The sequence below is a fragment of the Ursus americanus genome, unplaced genomic scaffold (genome assembly GCF_024610735.1).
Source record: "Ursus americanus isolate L20-20 unplaced genomic scaffold, mUrsAme1.1.p SCAF_273, whole genome shotgun sequence".
Taxonomy (NCBI): domain Eukaryota; kingdom Metazoa; phylum Chordata; class Mammalia; order Carnivora; family Ursidae; genus Ursus; species Ursus americanus.
The window spans coordinates 1-22,111 of NW_028273855.1; the positions used below are offsets into that span (position 1 = coordinate 1).

Sequence of the window (22,111 nt, forward strand, 5' to 3'; positions counted from 1 at the left end):
TTTATTTATTCGACAGAGATAGAGACAGCCAGTGAGAGAGAGAACACAAGCAGGGGGAGTGGGAGAGAAAGAAGCAGGATCATAGCAGAAGAGCCTGATGTGGGGCTCAATCCCACAACACCGGGATCACGCCCTGAGCTGAAGGCAGACGCCCAACCGCTGTGCCACCCAGGCGCCCCTGGGATTCCTCTTCTAGAGAAGCCTCCAGGGCAGGACACTGGGAGCTTCTATCCCAGGCTTTCTTGTCTTCACATGTAAACTTCACTAAGAGCACTGCTTACATGAATTGAATTCAAGTGCATTTCTAAAATTTGGCACAATGTATAACACAGTCCCTAGGTGAACATTAATATGTAGGGTGGTTAGTTTTGTTTTCAGGCTTTCTTAGAGATGGGACAAAAGGGATTCACATTGCTTCAGAAGGGACCCTGATGGACATTAGAAGAAGCCTCCTGACATAGGAGTTGTTACACCCAGAGCAGCAGGACAAAAAAAAGAGACAGGTTACCTTCTTTCATTTGAAGAGAATTTAAAAGTGAAATGAAGTAATTAAATGAAGACTAGTTATAGACAAAGGATAGAAGAGTTGATCTTTCAAGATGTACTCTTGAACCTACTACTCAATTTCTGGGCCAATAAACACTCCTGACTTCCCTGCTTAATACTGAACACCCAGCAAAGCCACTATACCGCGATAGCAATCAACAGCAATGCTTCCTAATTTTGATGCCGGCTTTTATGCCAAAGTCATCACATTGGTTTCATGCATATACCCATGTACAGGATGAGTTAAGATTGTCCCAAGAAAGTTATGCTTTCTAATTCACCTCTTCCTGTTCATCCTTTAATATGGCAGAAGGATGCCACATGCTTTTTTCTCAGCTTCTTCATGGCTGTCTTCATTTCAGCATTTCTGAGTGTGTAGATGAGAGGATTCAACATGGGTGTGACCACTGTGTAAAAGATGGAGAGCACCTTATCCATGGAGAAGCTGCAGAAAGGCGTCAGATAGATGAATACACATGGCACAAAGATCAGGCTGACCACAGTTAGGTGGGAGGCACAGGTGGAGAGTGCCTTGCTCTGGCCCTGGCGGAAGCGCGTTCTCAGGGTGATCAGGATGATGGCATAAGAGAGTAGCAAGACCACGAAACAGACGAGAGATAGCAGACCACTGTTTGAGACCATCAGCACCTCTACTACATAGGTGTCCATGCACGCTAGCTTGATGACCTGTGGGACATCACAGTAGAAGTTGTCCAGTTCATTGGGGCCACAGAAGGGCAGCTGGATCACCAGTGTGACCTGTGTGAGAGAGTGGATGAAGCCCCCACACCAACAGGCCAAAGCCAACTGAAAGCACAGCTGGCGGTTCATGACTGTCAGGTACTGCAAAGGACTACAGATGGCAACATACCTATCATAGGCCATGACTGTCAGCAGAAACATCTCACTGGCTCCCGGAAAGTGCAAGAAGTAGATCTGGGCCAAGCACCCGGAAAAAGAGATGATCTTGCCTTGCTGTAGAAAATCTCCCAACATCTTGGGCACGGTAACACAGCTCAGGCATAGGTCAATGAAAGACAGATGGCCACCAATTTTTTTTTATTTATAGTTGGCTTTGAATTTAATAACGTATAGTTGGCTATTGGATTTAAATAAACTACATTGAATTTAAATAAAACATTTTTAACTGACTTCAGTCCCTCAAAGTGTGGCAATATTTCTTTTTTTGTTTATTTTTTTAAGATTATTTATTTATTTGAGAGAGAGAGAGAAGAGAGGGAGAGGGAGAAGCAGACTCCCTGCTGAGGAGAGAGCCTGATGCAGGACTGGATTCCAGGACCCTGGTATCATGACCTGTACTGAAGGCAGACACTTAACTGACTGAGCCACCCAGGAGCCCCTATTTCTTTTTTTTTTTCTTTTTTTCAAGATTTATTTATTTGCGAGAGAGAGAAGGAGAGAAAGGTTGTACTTTTGATGTCGTGGTCCCACCACATATGTGACCTCCTCTTCACCTGCCTATAGAGTCAGGTCCCCAGGTACATCTAATTCTACATTCTGATAAATAATAGAAGAAACCACCTCATTCACTAGAATCATTTGGAAAAGTAAAACAAAGCAAAAAAGACAGGAAACCATTTGCTGTCAGATGTACAGCCCTACTTAAGCTCTGATACAATGGAAATTTTCTAAGCTTCTTTGGCTATACCAAGGATTGTGAATTTTCATATGGAGATGGCATTCCAGTGTTCTTTTCAATGATCTAAGATGTTTAATTAGCCAAGATCAAGTTCTTATGTAAAAGAACATAGGACATACAGAAAATGCTAGTATAGTCAAGACATTGTAAAAACACTTTATGAACAAATGCATCACAGAACAAAACAGATTATTACATTATTATCATAGGCACTTATTTCATGAGAAGGAACTAGAACTTGATATCAGATTTCTACCTTCCCTAGTTTATTGCATAATACCTACAGTTTACTGAATATATTATATCCAAGATCATATACATTTCTTGTTTTAATGTATAGGTTAGCCTTTAACAGATATTGTGTTCTTTGTCTTCTTCAAATTCCTAATTAAGCTCTCCACTTCAAGTATTGCTATACATCATTGATCCTCAACTAGGAGTATATATCAAAATCAATAGGGAGCAGCTGGGTGGCTCAGTCACTAAGCATCTGGCTTCAGCTCAGGTCATGATCTCAGGGTCCTGGGATCAAGCCCTGCATTGGGCTCCCTGCTCCACTGGGAGCCTGCTTCTTCCACTCCCGCTCCCCCTGCTTGTGTTCCCTCTCTCACTGGCTGTCTCTCTCTCTGTCAAATAAATAAATAAATAAAGTCTTTTAAAAAATCAATAGGACCATTTTACAAATTATAGTTGCCCTGAACCTTGTACCTGGAGATTCTAATTCAGAAGATGAATAATGGGTCAATTTTCTAAAAAAATTCTTGATGGATGAGTTTTGGATTTTCTTCCTTGTAGGCATTATGGCCATACTCAGGATAATCCAGGACCAGATATATTCACAAGTGAATTCTACCAGACATTTAAAGAAAAATTAATACCTATTCTCCTCAAACTATTCCAAAAAAGTAGAAGAAGAAGTCAACCTTTCAAATACATTCTACAAGGTCACCATTAGCCTAATACCAAAACTAGACAAAGACATTACAAAAAAACCAGAAAACTATGGGCCAATATCTCTGATGAACAAAGATGCAAAAATCATCAACAAGCTATTAACAAACCACATACAACAATTGATCAAAAACATCTTCACTATAATCAGGTGAGATTTATTCCCAGGATGCAAGATGGTTCAATATTCACAAATCCATCATCATACACCACATTAACAAAACAAAGGTTAAAAATCATATGATCATCTCAATAGATGCAGATCGAGCATTTGACAAGATTCAACATCCATTCATGATAAAAACTATCAACAAAATAGAAATAACATACCTCAACATAATAAAGACCATACATGGAAAATCCACAGCTAACATCATGCTCAATGGTGAAAAACTGAGAGCTTTCCCTCTAAGGTCAGGAACAAGACAAGGACATCCACTCTCACCCTTTTTATTCAACAAAGTACTGTAAGGCCTAGCCACAACAATCAGATGAAAGAAAGAGAGAGAGAGAGAAGAAAGGGAGGGAAGGAGGGAGGAGAGAGAGAAGGAGGAAAGAAAGAAAGAAAGAAAGAAAGAAAGAAAGAAAGAAAGAAAGAAAGAAAGAAAGAAAAAAAGAAAGAGAGAAAGAAAGAAAGAAAGAGGAAGAAAGAGAGAGAGGAAAGGAGGGAGGGAGGGAAGAGAGAGAGAGAGGGCATCCATATTAATAAAGAAGTTAAACTGTCACTATTTGCAGATGGCATGATACTATAGATAGAAAATCCTAAAGACTCCACCAAAAAAACCTACTACAAATAAACAAATTCAACAAAGTAGGAGAATACAGAATTAATACTCAGAAATTGATAGCCTTTCTATATATACACTAACAGTGAAGTCACAGAAAGAGAAATTTTTTAAAAATCACACCATTTATAATTGTATGAAAAAGAATGAAATACCTCAGAATAAACTTAACCCAAAGAGGTGAAAGACCTGTACTCTGAAAACTATAAAACACTGATTAAAGAAATTCAAGACAACACAAATGGAAAGATATTCCATGCTTATGGATTGGAAGAATTAACATTATCAAAATAGCCATACTACACAAAACAATCTACAGATTCAATGCAAATCCCTATAAAAATACCAAAAGCATTTCTCACAAAAGTAGAGTAATATGAAAATTTGTATGGAATCACAGAAGACCCCAAATAGCCAAAGCAATCTTGAGAAAGAATAAAGCCAGAGGTATCACAATTTCAGATTTTAAAATATACTAGAAAGTGGCTAATCAAAACAACATGGTACGGGCACAAAAATAGATACATAGACCAAATGGAACAGAGTAGAGAGGCCAGAAGTAAGCACATTTAAATGGTCAATTCATCTATGACAAAAGACGGAAGAATATACAATAAGGAAAAAGAAAAGACAGTCTCCTCAATAAATGGTTCTGGAAAAACTGGACAGCTACATGCAAAGGAATGAAACTGGAATACTTACTCACACCGTACATGAAAAAAAAAAAAAAAAACCTCAAAATGGATTGAAGACTTAAATGTGAAACTGAAACCATAAAACTCCTAGAAGAGAATATAGGCACTAATTTCTCTGACATTGGCCAGGTCACACTTAGTCTCCTAAGTCAAGGGGAAAAAAGCAAAAAGAAGCTATTGGGACTATACCAAAATAAAAATCTTTTGCACAGTGAAGAAAACCATCAGCAAAATATAAAGACAACCTATTGGATGGGAGAAGATATTTGCAAATGATATATCCGACCAGGTGTTAATATCCAAAATATACAAAGATCATATATAACTCAACATCAAAAAAATGAGCCCCATTAAAAAAATAAGCAGAAGACCTGAACAGACATTTTTCCAAAGAAGACATACAACAGACACATGAAAAGATGTTCAACAGCAGTTATTAGGGAGATGCAAATCAAAACCACAATGAGGTATCACTTCACACCTGTTAGGATGGCTAAACTCAAAAAAACAAGAAACAAGTGTTGGCAAAGATATGGGAAAAAAGCAACCCTTGCTTGTAATATAAATTGGTATAGTCACTGTGGAAAACAGTATGGAGGTTCCTCAAAAAATTAAAAATAGAAATACCACATGACCTAATAATTCCACTATTGGGTATTTATCCAGGGAAAACAAAAACACTAAGTCGAAAAGATATATGCAACCGTATGTTAATTGCAGCATTATTTACAATAGCCAAGACATGAAAGCAGCCCAAGTGTTCATCAGTACATGAATGGATAAGGAAAATGTGGGGTATACACACACACATGCGCGCGCGCGCACGCACACACACACACACACACACACACACACACACACACACATAAAAAAAGGATGAGCTCATGCCATGTGAGACAACATGGATGGACCTAGAGGGTATAACGCTGAGTGAAATAAATCAGACCGAGAAAGACAAACACCATGATTCCACTCATAAATGGAATCTTATAAAATGAATAAACAAGCAAAAAGTCAAATCAAACCTATATATACAGAGAACTAATGGTTGCCAGAAGGGAAGGGAGTAGGGGGTTGGGCAAAACAGGTGAAGGGGAGTGAGAGATACAGGCGTCCAGTTATGGAATGAATAAGTCAGGGGAATAAAAAGCAGAGCATGAGGAATACAGTCAATAATATTGTAGCAATATTCAATAGTCAATAGTCAATAACATTGTAGCTATACACGTGGTAAGCATAGCATAATGTATAAACTGGTCAAATCACTAAGTTGACACCTGAAACCAATGTAACACTGTGTCAATTATAGCCAAAATAAAAATATATTTTTTTAAAAGACAGGCAATGTAAAAAATAAAAATAAAATAAATTCTACTTGTCCTCTAAGTCGGTGCTTCTGAAACTAACTGAAGTCCAGCATTTTTCCCCAATTTTTTACAGTTGATAGTTTTATAAATAAAAATAACTAGAAATTGAAATATAAAAACATAAATATAGCCCATTTTGTATTATTAGATTCAACATGCATAAAACTCATTTCCTGGAAATGTTTTAAATGTTTACCCTTATTTTCTATATTTGCCATGGGCTGGTAACAATAATTTGAGGACTGCATTGGTGCACTGACCACACTTTGAGTAGCACTATTCTGCATTACATCTCAAGCCCTCTCTTCAATGAGCTTGTTAAGATGTCTCTCCCACTGAGTTTTAACCTCTATAAATTTCTTCCTTCCTCTGAATTTCTTTAGTGTCTATAAATATAACATAATGCAGTCATGTACCTTGTAGTTGTCTTTAATTACTTTGGAGTACCAGGTATTGTTTTTACAAATAATAAAGCTCATATAATTTTTAAAATGTCATTTATTCAGCAAATATTTAATGAGGACCAGTAAATGCAATGCATTTTTATCACTTGGATTAATTCGAATTTGATTCATACCTGTTCTCTGCTTTCAAAGACTTTACAATCTGGGAGGAGAGAACAGGTAAGCACACAAATAAGTATAACATAGAGCAGTTTATGACAAGTGTCTTAAGAAAGATACAAAGATGGTTAAATAAAAATTCAGAGATGGAAAAGTTGCTTTGGTTAGGAGAATAAGAAAGAATACACATTACAGAAAAACGTCATTTGAAATAGACCTTGGAAGAGAGATGGGTTTTTTGCAGGTGTAGATGGAGGTAATGAGGATTCTGAATAGACAAAGAGACCACAAAGAAATGAATATGGGAGACTGAAAGCTATCCAGAGAATGAAATGTGGTCCAATATCTATAAAAGGGAGTAAGGAAAGTTAAACAAGAACAGTAATCTGAAACCAATTTATAGAGAACATGGAAATTTCTGAATAATAAAACTATTGATGTTTTTTGAGCAAGCAAGTAATAAGATCAAGGCCATGTTTTAGGAGTTCCTGAGTCCTGAAGTAAAATAACTAAGAGGTAATAAAGGTCTAAATACTATTTTTCCCCTTTAGTCTTTCAATGCAAGGAGTTTATTTTTGGATATTCCTCAAGTGGTCTGTGGACCACAGACCCGTGTTCGCACAGATTCTTGATGTTCTCAATCATTTTACACTATGTGGTATGAACATTCATTCTCATTTAGGTATTTTAGCCATACTACATAAATTAAGGTAAAAATGAGACACTAATCAATGAAATCAAATACTTGTGTCATATTAATTGGGAAGCTACATGTTCCTCGTTAGTATTTAAGTCAATTAACTTAAATACTGGCACTTCTTGCTCCTTTCTTTCATATCTAAAGAGTTCTCCCATGCTGACCTTCTAGAATCACTTCTAATTTCTACAAATTTTTATTGTCAATATCCTACAGTGCTCTGGACCTCAACATTTTCCTCATTTAGGCTTGTTGTACTTTATTCCTGTATCCTCCAACATATGTACAGATATTAGAAGTGTTGGCGATGATGCAGAGAAAGGGGAACCTCTTGCATTGTTGGTGGGAATGCAAACGGGTGCAGGCCCTCTGGAGAACAGTATGGGAGTTCCTCAAAAACTTAAAAATAGAGCTACCCTACAACCCAGCAATTTCACTAAATACTATGTATTTACCCAAAGAATACAAAAATACAGAATTGAAGGGATACACACACCTCGATGTTTATAGGAGCATTATCAACAACAGCCAGACTATAGAGAGAGCCCAAATGTCCATCGACTGATGAATGGATAGAGATGTGGGGCGTGTGTGTGTGTGTGTGTGTGTGTGTGTGTGTGTGTGTGTTGGAATATTACTCAGCCATCAAAAAGGGTGAAATCTTGACATATGCAGTGACATGGATGGAGTTAAATGTATATTATGTGTATTATGCTAAGTGAAATAAATCAGTCAGAGAAGGACAAACGCCATATGATCTCACTAATATGTGGCATTTAAGAAAGAAAACAAATTAACATGGGAAGGGGAAAAGAACAAAAGGAGAGAGGGGAAAAAAGCTGTAGGAGACTCTTAATGAGAGAGAACAAATTGAGGGTTGATGAAAGGAGGTGAGCTGGGGATGGACTAAATGGGTGATGGGCAGTAAGGAGGGCACTTGTGATGAGCACTGGGTGTTGTATGTAAGCGATGAACCACTGAACTCTACACCAGAGACCAATATTGCACTGTATGTTAACTGCCTAAAGTTAAATTAAAAAAAATATTTTTTAAGAAGTATTCCTAAACTTCATACCAAAACTTTTGGTGACACATTGTGCTTTATTGTTTCTCAAATCGTATCTTCTGGAATCTTTTTGGAATCCATATTCCAGACAAGCAAACTTTGTAAATAATGGTGCCTCAGAGAAGTTATTATTCTTTACTAATTCCTCAGAGAACATGCAATCATTAACTTTTTAAAGATCTATTGGCTTGGAGGAGAAGAACTTTCCTAATGCTATTGAGGCCAAGTCCCAGGAGAACATATGATTAAAAAAAAAGTGGATTCTTAATATTTGTGAAGCAATAAAATTCCTTATCCAGCTGGACAGAGAAGTATATGGTTCATCAAACAGGTCCTTCAGAGATTTGGTACATATCCAAACAATGATATCTTTACCTTTTGATTACTGCAGAAGATCTTAATACCTCTGTGTCAATCCCTTTCATTCCAGAATTTCATAATGTTGATTTATTTATGCTCCTGGTTTGGAACATTTAAAAAATGGATACATACTACTAAAAGAAGCACAAATACAGCTTCCACCAAATAATTCTAAAAGACTTTTCTAAGGACTGGAGTGGACAACAGGGTGGAAAAAAAAAACCTGCTTTTGAAAATTTTGTGTTTGTGCCCCAAATGTAAGCTCTCACAACTTTCAGAACTCACATCCCTTCATACTGCCACACACACACACACACACACACACACACACACACACACACAAAATTCAGGGAATTCAGATCCCTGACATCTTTTCCATGAGAACGTAGGATGAAGTACGTTTACTTATAACAATAGCAACAACAAAAAAAGTATTTGACTTCTGTCTTTTGGTGCAGATTTTTAAATTAAGCATATAAAAAGTCAATGCCAAATTTTATGGGGGGAAAAGGTTTCAGAAAGTAAACTTCCATACCTAGCTGTTATTTTGCAAATTGTTACAGGTAAAAGATTAAGTGAAACTTAAAGCCCCTGCTTCCGACAGAAGACACTGCAACACTGCAGTATTAAAAGTCAGTGCTGGTAAGTAACATTATGGTCTAACATTTTTATGATGCTTAAGCTAACAGCAAGAGCAACAGAAATGAGGCATATTGGCTTTAAAATTACTGCTAACTTGCTATACAATATGTCCATTTATTTTACATATTTAAATGATATGTTAAGCAATATATTTAACTGAGATGTAAATAGTAAAATTAAAGCCTTCTTTACTGAGTCTATTGCCCTATAAGATGGGTTTAGGAAAAGAAACTAGTACATGTCTTAATTGTTAACTTTGTGTTATATGCTATCCAGAAACTACTGTACATCATCCCTGCTCCAAAATAATAAGCTTTACAAAATGAAGTTAACTTGGGTGCCTGGGTGGCTCAGTTGGTTAAGTGTCCAACTCTTGATTTCAGCTCAGGTCATGATCTCAGGGTCGTGAGATCTAGCTCTGCATTGGGCTCCATGCTGGGCATGGAGCCTGCTTAAGATTCTCTCTCTCTCCCTCTCCTTATGCCCCTTCCCCCCCTTCTCTTTCTCTCTCTCTCTCTCAAAAAAAAAAAAGGGGGGGGGGTTTAACTTTGCCTAGTTCTATCATGGTACCATAATGAGGAAGAGATTCAGAAGCAGGCAAAGTTTGTTTCCGTGCAGCCAGCTACCTACTATGTCCAAAACTCAGAGTACATAACCAAGAACAAGTAGACTACATTCTCTTCCTAACTGATGATTCTTTTGAAAAATGACCCCATGTTCATTGTCTTCTCTTCCTTCTGAAAAAGGAGCACATTTAAAACTAGCCCTAGCTGCTAATAACATGTCTCTTGACCTTGCAGGTTACTGACCCAATGAATGTCTCTGAGCCATATTCCAGCTTTGCTTCTCTAAGAGAATTCATACTCCTAGGTTTTTCTTGTGAGTGGAAGATTCAGATCCTCCTCTTCTCACTCTTCACTACAACGTATGTTTTGACCATAACAGGGAATGGGGCCATTGTTTGCGCTCTGTGGTGTGAATGGCGACTCCACAGCCCCATGTACATAATCCTGGGGAATTTCTCCTTTCTAGAGATCTGGTATGTCTCTTCTACAGTTCCCAAGATGTTGGTCAATTTCCTCTCAGATAAAAAGACCATCTCCTTTACTGGGTGTTTCCTCCAATTTTATTTCTTTTTCTCTTTGGGAACATCTGAATGTTTCCTCTTGGCCGTCATGGCCTTTGATCGGTATCTTGCTATCTGCCATCCCTTGCACTACCCTAGTATCATGACTGGGCATTTCTGTACCAAACTGGTCATTATCTGCTGGGTTTGTGGATTTCTGTGGTTTCTGACCCCCATTGTATTCATCTCTCAGATGCCCTTCTGTGGCCCAAACATTATTGACCACGTTGTGTGTGACCCAGGGCCACTCTTTGCATTGGCATGTGCCTCTGCTCCAACAACCCAACAGCTGTGCTATACTCTAAGCTCATTAGTTATCTTCGGTAACTTCCTTTTTATCCTTGGGTCCTATACACTTGTCCTATTGGCTGTGTGGCGTATGCCTTCAGCCACTGGGAGACATAAGGCCTTCTCAACCTGCGGGTCTCATTTGGCTGTGGTGTCACTATTCTATGGCTCTCTGATGGTCATGTATGTGAGCCCAGGACTCGGGCATTCTGCTGGTATACAGAAAGTTGCAACTTTGTTCTATGCTATGGTGACTCCACTCTTCAACCCCCTCATTTATAGCCTTCGGAATAAGGAGATAAAAGCAGCCCTGAGGAAAGTTCTGGGGCGTCTCGACATAACCCGAGATACACGAGATGATCCCTCCATTATCAGGTCAGTATAGTCTCACAAAAAGCAATCAGGATTATATAGTTATTCAAACCTTCAAATATAAGTCTAGTGATATTAACTATGTCAGCTTTTGAAATTAAACATCCATGGGGATACTTACAGAGTGGCCAGATTATATAGATAAATGGAAGTACTGGGTTCTACTTTGGCACTCGGAGTGTACATGAACTAGGGAATGGACACATCTGGGTGTTTTCTGGATAGTTCATATGGTTCTCCTGTTGTAAAAATTTCTGTGTTCTATTTGATAATTTAGGTTAATGGTTCTGGGATCAATTAAATTATGTCATTTTGTTTGTTTAGTTGTTGGTAAACAAAAGAAAGAAATTTTTTTTTTCTGCTTATGGTTCTTTTCTTATTTGACTATATCATTTTGGTGATCTGGTCACCACTGCTAAATAAACCCTTAAAGCAATTATCCAAAATTTCTACAGGACCATAATGCTGTGCTAGCCTAATGATATTCAGACATATGTTGTTGGTTTTCCTTATACATTACCTCTTTCTAAGCTCCTTAAGGGGCAGATTCTAATTCTAACAACATCAATCAAAATATTCAGAAATACAGTTTTCTGAGTGTCAATATTTTTACTAAGTAAAGTTTCACCAAAGGCCTAATTGGTCAATTAATTGGGTTTTAGATAATCTCCTTTGGGTTTTAGAATATCTCCTTCTAAAAAATGCAGAGGGAAATGATCTACTTTGTAATAAATTACTTCAGTTCAAAAAAATAAGTGACAGTTCATTGTTATTTGTTGCTGCGACAGTATTAAAATAACAGTAAGGAAAAATTTTAAGGACGAAAAGCATCCAGAAATCAATCACTTTACAGTGATACAATACACTTTACATTTTCATTTATACGTGTGCTTTATTTAATATATCAAAGTTGTTCCTATATTATCATCAAGTTTTTAAACATTGTTTTTAGGAACTTTTAATTTTCCATTCAACTAGTATGTATGGATTGTAAAGTTTCATGTGGTGAGATCAATATTTTCCTAGAAGGAGGATTGTCCTTCCAAGTAGCTTGACTTTTGCAGGATATAAGAAAGGGAATTTCCAGAAAGGGGATTAGGAGAAAAATGCATGCACCACTACACAATAAGGATCACTTAGAATTATTATCCAGGGATTCAGACCCTCCTTCCAGCCACACCAATCCTTTTGTTATGCAGTACGGTTACTTCCATTCTTTTATTGCAAAAATTAACATCTCAATTAAATCTTGTAAAGATTTGTCATGATGATGTTTGCAAACTAGGTTAGGACTCATCATCTAACCTAAAACTGCTCCCGGAAAATCCAGGATGTACGACTACTATATGTATGTATCAATTCTCCCTCCAGGGTTTTTATCTTAGAACAGTTTCCTGAGAGAAATGGATTACTCAGTTCAAAAGATAAGACTGCACTTGTGATTTTTGCAATGGACACAGGCTGATTCATATCATGCTTGACTTGACTGAAACTCTTTTTGAATTTTTTGGCCTGTTTTTAGAGTAATAATTAAATAAATTTGATTATGAAGAAATTAAAATATTTTTTCATCATCACAATCATTCATTTTTCCTGAGCAACACATGAGGTGCTTTGTTGAAGTTTGGGAAACAAATGTGTATTTAATTTTTCCATACACATTCATGAGTTTTGACTAAAATCCTAGGCTTTGTAGTGCTTCATTTTTTGTTGTTGTTGTTGTTCTTTGTTTTTGTCTTTTAAGGATTTTCTAGCCACTAAATCATTCTGTCTTGCTGTTTATTTGGATATAAATATTTGCTCGACTATCAGCCTCCTAAAGTGGTATCATTGAGAAAAGGGCCTAGCTCTTGGTTTCCATCACTGTATTCATTTTCTTATTTTATGCTCAATACATGCATGGCAGAATGTATTACTTGCATATTTACTATCCATTTTTCTTATCTTCCTGCTTAATACAATCTCAATTCTTTTTTATATATAATTTTTATTTTGTTATATTAGTCACCATACAGTACATCCCGTTTTTGATGCAATGTTCCATGATTCATTATTTGCGTATAATACCCAGTGCACCATGCAATATGTGCCCTCCTTAATACCCTTCTCTTCTGGTGGCAATGTACCCAGTTTGAAAAATCAAAATTAGCCTCCTTTATATAGGGGTGAATGTGTGGCACACTTCTGTTCAATCAAAAATGTAAGTGGAACATAGACTGGCCTCTATCCTGCTGTCTGCAGCTCCAGCTGTTATCTTAGGATGATAAGGTGACTTTGAGGATGAAAAGATATACTAAGAAGGATTTATCAAGAGCCAGGAGAGCTTGAGTTCCTGGTGGTATCTTGGAACTGCTTACCTCTGGACTGCCATGGGTTATCTATCTCTGGAAGTGTATATGTGGAGGGAAAAAAAAACCCAAATCTTTACCTTGTATAAGCTGCTGTTACTTGGGTTTCTATTATACACAACTGAATCTAAGTCTAATATATACGACAATTCTGGATTCCTGGATAGATTTTGAGTTTCAAATATTTATTACATAAATCTTCATGTGATGTATGTAGTTATTGTCTTAATTTTTTGTTTTTATTTATTTATTTGACAGAGAGAGAGTGAGAGAGAGAGAGAGAGAGAGAGAGAGCACACCCAAGCAGGAAGAACAGCAGGCAGAGGGAGAAGCAAACTCCCCACAGAGCAGGGAGCCCAATGCGGGGCTCAATCCCAGGGTCCTGGGATCATGACCTGAGGCAAAGGCAGATGCTTAAATGACTGAGCCACCTAGGCACCCCTTATTATCTTAATTGAAAAGAAATTCCTATAAGCATTCCTCCTACATGCATACCTCCTCTACGGTATTCATTTATTAGATAAGTCCAGCCCTTTGGCTTGCATTGCCATGCAGTTCTGAGGGTAGCTACATAGAACATAGCCATAGTTTCCAAGAGAGAAGGTATTGGCACAGAATTCTTGCCAATATTAAAGTCAACAGAACTGGTTCCTTCGCTTACTCATGTGACTTTGGACGACATACTTGGTTTCATTAAGTCTCATCTATGAAATGAGTATGAGAACGTTTACCCAAACTTTGTCACAGAATTTGTGAAGATGAATTGAGAGACTGTGTCAAAGTGTTTTGTAAGTGATAAAGAGCTTTCCAAGTAAAAAATACTAGTATTAACCAAAATCAATTTCATAATACTATATATAAGATTTTATTCTGATTATCACAGCAATTTTGTGAGGAAGGTATTATGCTTAGCCTAAGTTTAAAGATTTAAAAAGCAAGCAAGAAAGGATAACTTGTCCATACTTCAGAAAAATGAATGATTGGAATGATGAAAAAATATTTTAATATCATCGTAATCAAATTTATGTAATTGCTACTCCAAAAACAGGCAAAAGCAATTCAAAAAAAGTTTGAATCATGTCAAGCATGATATGAATCAGAGTGTGGGGAACCTTTCTATCTTTGGAATACTAAATTACCCAAACTCAGTCCTGGCTCAGATTTCACGATTTCCTTCCCTGAAGTTTGTTAATGGCTCATATCCTCTGGAAAAGAGGACCTTACCATTAGGTTAGAAATCTATCATTCTCTTTCTTCTTCTTTCTCTTCTATACTCCCAACCTTGGTTTGAAGGTCAAATTCCCTCTGGTAAGATTACGGGCTCTGTTTCAATCTTCCTGCCACAAAGGAGCTTAATATTAAGACTAACCAGGAAGATGGAGAGGAAAGACATGGAAATGGTGGAGCTAGTGTGTTGTTCTTATTGCAAGGAAGAAAGAAAACTCCCCTGGGAAATGGAGAAAGGTCTTCTTCTTTCAAGTGGCAGAAGGATATGATACAAAAGTAGTGAGAACTGAAATCCCCAAACCAGACTAGAAAAGAGGAAATTATGAAGTAGAAAAAGTTGATAAGAAGTAAAAGAGAGTAAAAATCATGCAGATTTGGGAGAAGTTACAAAGTTAGCAAAGCACTCTCCTCTCTGCCCTGGCTGTCACACCTATGTGTGAGAGAGGGCATAGGCCATTGTGGAGGAAAGAATCACAGACGAAAGGCTTTTATATCCTTGTTGCAGAAATTTCAACTCTGTCTCCACTGAGCTTCATTTCCTCTGCTCTGAAAAATTTCAACTCTGTCTCCACTGAGCTTCATTTCCTCTGCTCAAAATAAACTAACCGCTAACCCTGTACCAGATAAGTTTTGTGGACGTAGTGGAAACTGATAAGGAAAGAAGCAAAAACAGAGAATCTCCCCTACATAGAGATGCTGACCCTCTCTAGGGGAAGTCAGAGGCCTCAAGCTAGGCAGGGGCTAGGCAGAGATTAAGGGAAACACTGGGTATAAGCTTGCCACAATTTAACTGGCCAAACGAGGAACTGTCATTTGTGGACAATCTGAGTGATGGCTCAGGTAATTCCATCAAAACAAATTTCCTAAGGACAAAGGGTACTCGCTCCACAGTCCAGATTTGTTCTGTATTCCTAGGATTTCTGCCCCAGTGACATTGTGTCTCCTTGGTCTGAGATCTATTTCAGGCTTTGAAATCTCCTAGATACTAGAATAGAAAAGAAAAGGAATATCAAGAATGACAGGACATCCTATTTGACACAGTCAGAGACTGCAGTGTGAGCACAAGAAACAACCTTTCTAAAATGCAAGGGGGTTGCTGAGGAGCCTGGAAGAAGGCAGCAGTGGTTGTGGTGACTGAGCAGAGCCCAGGGACAGGATGCTTCCCACATCACCACATCAACTATGTACTTCAATCCATATCTGAAGGGGTCCCCCTCTAAAGATGAAGATTGCTCTCTCTCCAGTCAGTGTTGGTATGGAGACCTACCTGCACATCCCACACCAGTGAAACAGTTTGCTGACTAAATTTAAAAAACTCCTCGTGCCAGGAAAGATTCAGCACATTCTCTGTACTGGAAAACTTTGCTCCAAAGAGAGCTATGACAATCTCAAGACTCTGGCCAGTGATGTTCACATTGTGAGAGTAGTCTTTGACGAGAATCTGAATTATGCAGAACAGAAAGTTGTGACTGCTGGGCAGTTCAAAATTGGTTTGATCGGTAGGCATCAAGTTATTGCATGGGAGACATGGCCAGCTTAGCCCTGCTGCAGGGACAGTTTGATGCGGACAGTCTTATCTCAGGACACACACACAAATTTGAAGCATTTGAGCATGAAAAACAATTTTACATTAACCCAGGTTCTGCCACTGAAGCATATAATGCCTTAGCAACAAACATTATTCCTACATTTGTGTCAGTGGATAGCCAGGCCTCTATGGTTGTCATTTATGTGTTTCAGCTACCTGGAGATGATGCAATAGTAAAAGGAATCGAATACAAAAAAATCTTAAAGCCAGGCCTGTCTTGCTGTTTTTTTCCTTCCCCTGTTCAATTCAAGTAATTAAACATTTATAAGCCACAAGATCATATCACATTTAATACCTTTTACAGTAAAATACTGTCTTCTGTTAATACAATGTTCTAAGTTTCTTGTAAACTGTAGGAATATAGTCCACTTCTGTATATGATTTCTATGAAAAAACGCCCACCACACAGTAAATGGTCATGTGCTAGGAAAATTTTACCCTTGTAAATACCCTCAAAGTTCATATCTGGAACTTCACTATAAAAAGTAGTGCAAGAGGAAAAAGAATCTAGATTTTCTTGTGTACATTTTTTTCTTCAGTAATAAAGTTACCTTTCATTTATAGAAATAAATAAATAAAAGATAAAATGCAAGGGAATGTCCAGAGAAATAGAATGGCTCAGCATCAAGTATGTTGAGTGACATTCACAATGAGGGTGATAGTTTTGCAAGGTCAAATCATCTGGACAATGCAGCCCTTGGCTCTTCTCCTCAGTCCTCTTCTGAAAACACTGAACTCTGAAGCACACACAAATCTGGTAGTCAAGGAAAGGGAGCTTTAGTGCTTCCAAAGCCAGCATTTATGTGATCACCCCAGCATGTTATCTTCATGGTGAACTCAAGTGCAAGACAGAAAAGTCTGTATCTTTTAATACCAAATCTTCCTGTGGCCAAAGGCATGAGGTACTGAATAAGCACCAACTCTGTCAGGAGGATGATGCTCTCACTATTGTTAGCTGCCATCTCTCTCTGCCAGTCTGGCCTTTTGCCTCTATCTTTCCTGGGACCTAGAAGGGGGACATATGGTGGCTGGTCATCTCATAATAAGGAACTGGAGGCCTTACCATGGGAAAGGAATAAGAAAGCAGTGAGGAGGGGTCAATGGAAACTCCTACCTCCATCACTATATTCTGAACACAAAACTATCAACATTTCATATTTTGTTTTACTGTGTTTTCCTCTGTTTTATTCTCCAGTTCACTTTTTCCACCTCCTTTATATTTTACCTGAACTAACTTTTGAGGCTCTCTTCATAAACTTGACATAAACTCAGCAGTAAAACTTCACTTGAAATGTTTTCTTAGTCCTACATCAGGACTTCTGTAGTGGAAAGACCACCATACTTGGAGGCAGGAAACCTGGGCTGTAGTCCCAACTCCACCACTTTTACTTGTGATATCTAGCAAGTCACCTAAGTTTTTTGACATTCCATTGCTTCATAAGTAAAATAAGGATAAGAATACATTATCCCACATATATAGCATAGATCACGTGGTTAAGGATCAACTAAGAGTGCATGTTCAAGTCTTATTATGTTTGTATCATTACTACTTTTTCTCCTCTAATCCACCTTGTAATAAGACAAATAAATTTCCTGCCTGATCTTGGATGTAGCCGTTCATAGCTGAGGGTTCCCCTCCAGAGAACTTAGAAATTTGCAGTCATCATCCCTGGCAGGAGGATTGGAAAGTGTTGCCCATTTCTCTGCTGGAAACTCTTCTAAGTTGTAGGCTTTTCCTCCTGGTCTGTTTCTGTCTCCATTGGCTTTTTGTCTTTAGGGAGGCACATTTGATACTCCTCTTCTTTCTCCTTTTCCTAAAGTTCAGTGAAGTTGGAGATGCTGCTGAAGGAGCTGCCCCAGATACAGGTGCTGGCATTGAACAGCCTAAATCTCAGGAGCCTCTCTGGCTCCAGCTTCATGGACTTAGGCCTCATGGCTGCTGTTGCTCAACTCTGAATGGGTTCTAGGGCTGGACAGCAGCCTTCAGGAACTAATCCTCCAAATGCTTCAATATGTTTCTCAGATACCGTTTTCATCTGCCAGTAGGAAACTCCTGGGTGGGGCCCTGGGCAACATAGGTCCCAAATGCTTTTGTGTATGGGCTGGAGAAATCCATATCTAGGGCCAAATGCCTCTGACTATTCCAAGACACCACTGCCCTTTTTCCTCTCTGGTCACGGCCCACATGACCCTGAGTTTCAGGACTTTTTAACCAGCTTAACTCTGGTGCTTCTGCTGATCTTTTCTTCCATTGCTTGGCTGTCCTTTAATCCCTTTTTTATGGCCGCTGGTGGAAATTGGGTGGGCAGCACCCCAGAATCCGATTCCACTATGATGTCCTTGTATCCCATTGTAGGCAGGACAGAGCCTGGGTGCCAAAGCCTGGGTGCTGGAAGAACTGGTTCCTGTCCTGTAGGAAGGAGCTGGCAAGGATTTGAGGCTATGCCAACCACAGAGGGACTTTGTGGTCCAGCAGAACAGGATGGATGGATGGCCACTAGCGTGGAGAGCAGAGAGCCACGCTCTGTGTGCTCAGCTGCCAGGCCCTAAGACGGTCCTGGTGCAATCTGAAGTTCAGGCTCACCACCTACACTCGGTGGCCAAGACTGGGACTTGCTTCTTCCTGCTGCTATTTCTGGAACTTATTCTTATCAGCTGCAGCTGCACAGCTACCACCACCTTGTCTGGTAGCTGCAGAAAGAGGACTACTTCGACTTGTCCCAAGAGAGATCAAATAGGATGCCTTCCGTGAGCAACTCCAGAAAAGGCTAAGGGAAGGTGGGCAAGAGAGAGAGGATTGGGGACTGTGGAAGAGAGATTCAGCCATGTAGGAACAACTCCCAGCAGGGGTCTGGATGCTACCACATCACTGGAAGCCAGGTTCAGAAAGGCAGTCTATAGGCAGTACTTAGTTCAAGCCCAGTTTTCACATTAAAAATGATAGATGAAGAAACCAAATCCCAATGGGATGACATATTAGAAAGCACTTGACAGTTTAACAATGTTTATTCTTCCAATCCAGGAGCATGGAATGTTTTCCATCTCTTTGTGTCTTCCTCCATTTCTTTTATCAGTTTTCTGTAGTTTCTAGAGTACAGTTCCTTTACCTCTTTGGTTAGGTTTATTCTTAGTCATCTAATGGTTTTTGGTGCAGTTGTAAAAGGGATCAATTCCTTAATTTCTCTTTCGTCAGTCACATTGTTAGTGTATAGAAAAGCGACTGATTTCTGTGCATTGATTTTGTATCTGGCCACATTGCTGAATTGCTGCATGGGTGCTAGTAATTTGGGGGTGGAGTCTTTTGGGTTTTCCATATAAAGTATCATGTCATCTGTGAAGAGAGAGAATTTGACTTCTTCCTTGCCAACTGGAATGCCTTTTATTTCTTTTTGTTGTTTGACTGCTGAGGCTAGGACTTCTAGTACTATGTTGAACAAAGGTGGTGAGAGTGGGCATCCCTGTCATGTTCCTAACCTTAATGGAAAAGCTCTCAATCCTTCCCCATTGCAAATGATATTTGCTGTGGGCTTTTCATAGATGGCTTTTATGATGTTGAGGTATGTTCCCTCTATCCCTACACTGTGGAGAGTTTTAATCAGGAAAGGATGCTGTTTTTTGTCAAATGGTTTTTCTGCATTAATTGAAAGGATCATATGGTTCTTGTCTTTTCTTCTATTAATGGGATCTATCAATTACATTGATTCATTTATGAATGTGAACGACCCTTGCAGCCAGGGAATAAATCCCACTTGGTCATGGCGAATAATCCTTTTAATGTACTGCTGGATCTTATTGGCTAGTATCATGGTGAGTATTTTGACATCCATGGTCATCAGGGATATCAGTCTGTAATTCTTTTTGATGGGGTCTTTGCCTGGTTTGGGGATCAAAGTAATGCTGGCCTCATAGAAGGAGTTTGGAAGTTTTCCATCCATTTCTATTTTTGGAAACAGCTTCAGGAGAATAGGTATTATTTCTTCTTTAAATGTTTGGTGGAGTTCCCCCTGGAAAACCATCTGGCCCTGGACTCCTGTTTTTGGGGGAGTTTTTTGATTACTGTTTCAATTTCCTTGCTGGTTATTGGTCTGTTCAGATTTTCTATTTCTTCCTGTTTCCGTTTTGGTAGTTTATAAGTCTCTAAGAATGCATCCATTTCTCCCAGATTGCCTAATTTGTTGGCATATAGTTGCTCATAATATGTTCTTTTTCTATACATTCTATATTTTTATTATAATAATATTTTTTATTATGCTAGTCACCAGACAGTACATCCCTGGCTTTTGATGTAAAGTTCAATGATTCATTAGTTGCGTAACACCCAGTGCACCATGCAATATGTGCCCTCCTTACTACCCAACACCAGCCTATCCCATTCCCCACCCCCCTCCCCTCTGAAGCCCTCAGTTTGTTTCTCAGAGTCCATAGTCTCTCATGCTTCATTCCCCTTTCTGATTAACCCCCCTTTCTTTATCCCTTTCTTCTCCTACTGATCTTCCTAGTTCTTATGGTCCATAGATGAGAGAAACCATATGATAATTGTCTTTCTCTGCTTGACTTATTTCACTTAGCATTATCTCCTCCAGTGCCGTCCATGTTGCAGCAAATGCTGAGAATTCGTTCTTTCTGATAGCTGAGTAATATTCCATTGTATATATGGACCACAACTTCTTAACCCAGTTATCTGTTGAAGGGCGTCTCGGCTCCTTCCACAATTTAGCTATTGTGGACAATGCTGCTATGAACATTGGGGTGCATATGGCCCTTCTCTTCACTACGTCTGTATCTTTGGGGTAAATACCCAGTAGTGCAATGGCTGGATCATAGGGTAGCTGTATTTTTAACTTTTTAAGGGACCTCCACTCTGTTTTCCAGAGTGACTGTACCAACTTGCATTCCCACCAACAATGTAGGAGGGATCCCCTTTCTCCACATCCTCTCCAACAACTGTTGTTTCTTGCCTTGTCAATTATTGCAATTCTAACTGGCGTAAGGTGGTATCTTAGTGTGGTTTTGATTTGAATTTCCCTGATGGCTAATGATTTTGAACATTTTTTCATGTGTCTGTTAGCCATTTGTATGTCATCATTGGAAAAGTGTCTGTTCATATCTTCTGCCCATTTTATGATTTGTTTATTTGTTTCTCGTGTATTAAGTTTGAGAAGTTCTTTTTAGATCTTGCATACCAGTCTTTTATCTGTAGTATCATTTTCAAATACATTCTCCCATTCCGTGGGCTGCCTCTTAGTTTTTTGGACTGTTTCCTTGGCTGTGCAGAAGATTTTTATCTTGATGAAGTCCTCCAAGTTCATTTTATCTTTTGTTTGTCTTGCCTTCGGAGATGTGTCATGAAAAAGGTTGCTTTGGCCCTTGTCGTAGAGGTTGCTGCCTATGTTCTCCTCTAGGATTTTGATGGATTCCTGTCTCACATGGAGGTCTTTCATCCATTTAGAGTTTATCTTTGTGTATGGTCGGAGAGAGTGGTCAAGTTTCATTCTTTTGCATGTAGCTGTCCAATTTTCCCAGCACCATTTATTGAAGAGACTGTCTTTTTTCCACCAGATGTTTTTTCCTGCTTTATCAAAGATTAGTTGCCTAAAGAGCCGAGGGTCCATTTCTGGGTTCTCTATTCTGTTCCATTGGTCTATGTGTCTATTTTTGTGCCAGTACCATGCCGTCTTTGTGATCACAGCTCTGTAGTACAGCTCGAAATCCGGCATCGTGATGCCCCTAGCTTTGTTTTTCCTTTCCAACAATTCCTTGGCGATTCATGGCTTTTTCTGGTTCCATACAAATTTAAGGACTATTTGTTCCAGTTCTGTGAAAAACGTCA

The 22,111-nt window shown here is 38.7% G+C and overlaps 2 protein-coding genes and 1 pseudogene across 2 annotated transcripts; 2 read left to right on the plus strand and 1 right to left on the minus strand.

Annotated features, from left to right (window-relative positions):
* Positions 1-837: 837 nt before the first annotated feature.
* Positions 838-1,599, minus strand: LOC123786312 (olfactory receptor 4Q3-like; the record flags this gene model as incomplete). Its single annotated transcript, XM_045788553.2, has 1 exon — positions 838-1,599. A coding segment is annotated over one exon (762 nt), but the record flags the coding sequence as incomplete, so codon positions are not given.
* An 8,521-nt stretch (positions 1,600-10,120) lies between these two features.
* Positions 10,121-11,131, plus strand: LOC123786311 (olfactory receptor 11H12-like). Its single transcript, XM_045788552.2, has one exon. The coding sequence runs from the start codon at positions 10,145-10,147 to the stop codon at positions 11,129-11,131; it is 987 nt and encodes a 328-aa protein (XP_045644508.2). The 5' UTR covers positions 10,121-10,144.
* Positions 11,132-15,915: 4,784 nt separating this feature from the next.
* On the plus strand, positions 15,916-18,237 carry LOC123786310 (vacuolar protein sorting-associated protein 29 pseudogene; annotated as a pseudogene).
* Positions 18,238-22,111: the final 3,874 nt, after the last annotated feature.

What these genes read in the sequence shown, in the direction of transcription:
- LOC123786311 (XM_045788552.2), top strand. Translation starts at nt 10,145, where the DNA reads ATGAATGTCTCTGAGCCATATTCCAGCTTTGCTTCTCTAAGAGAATTC.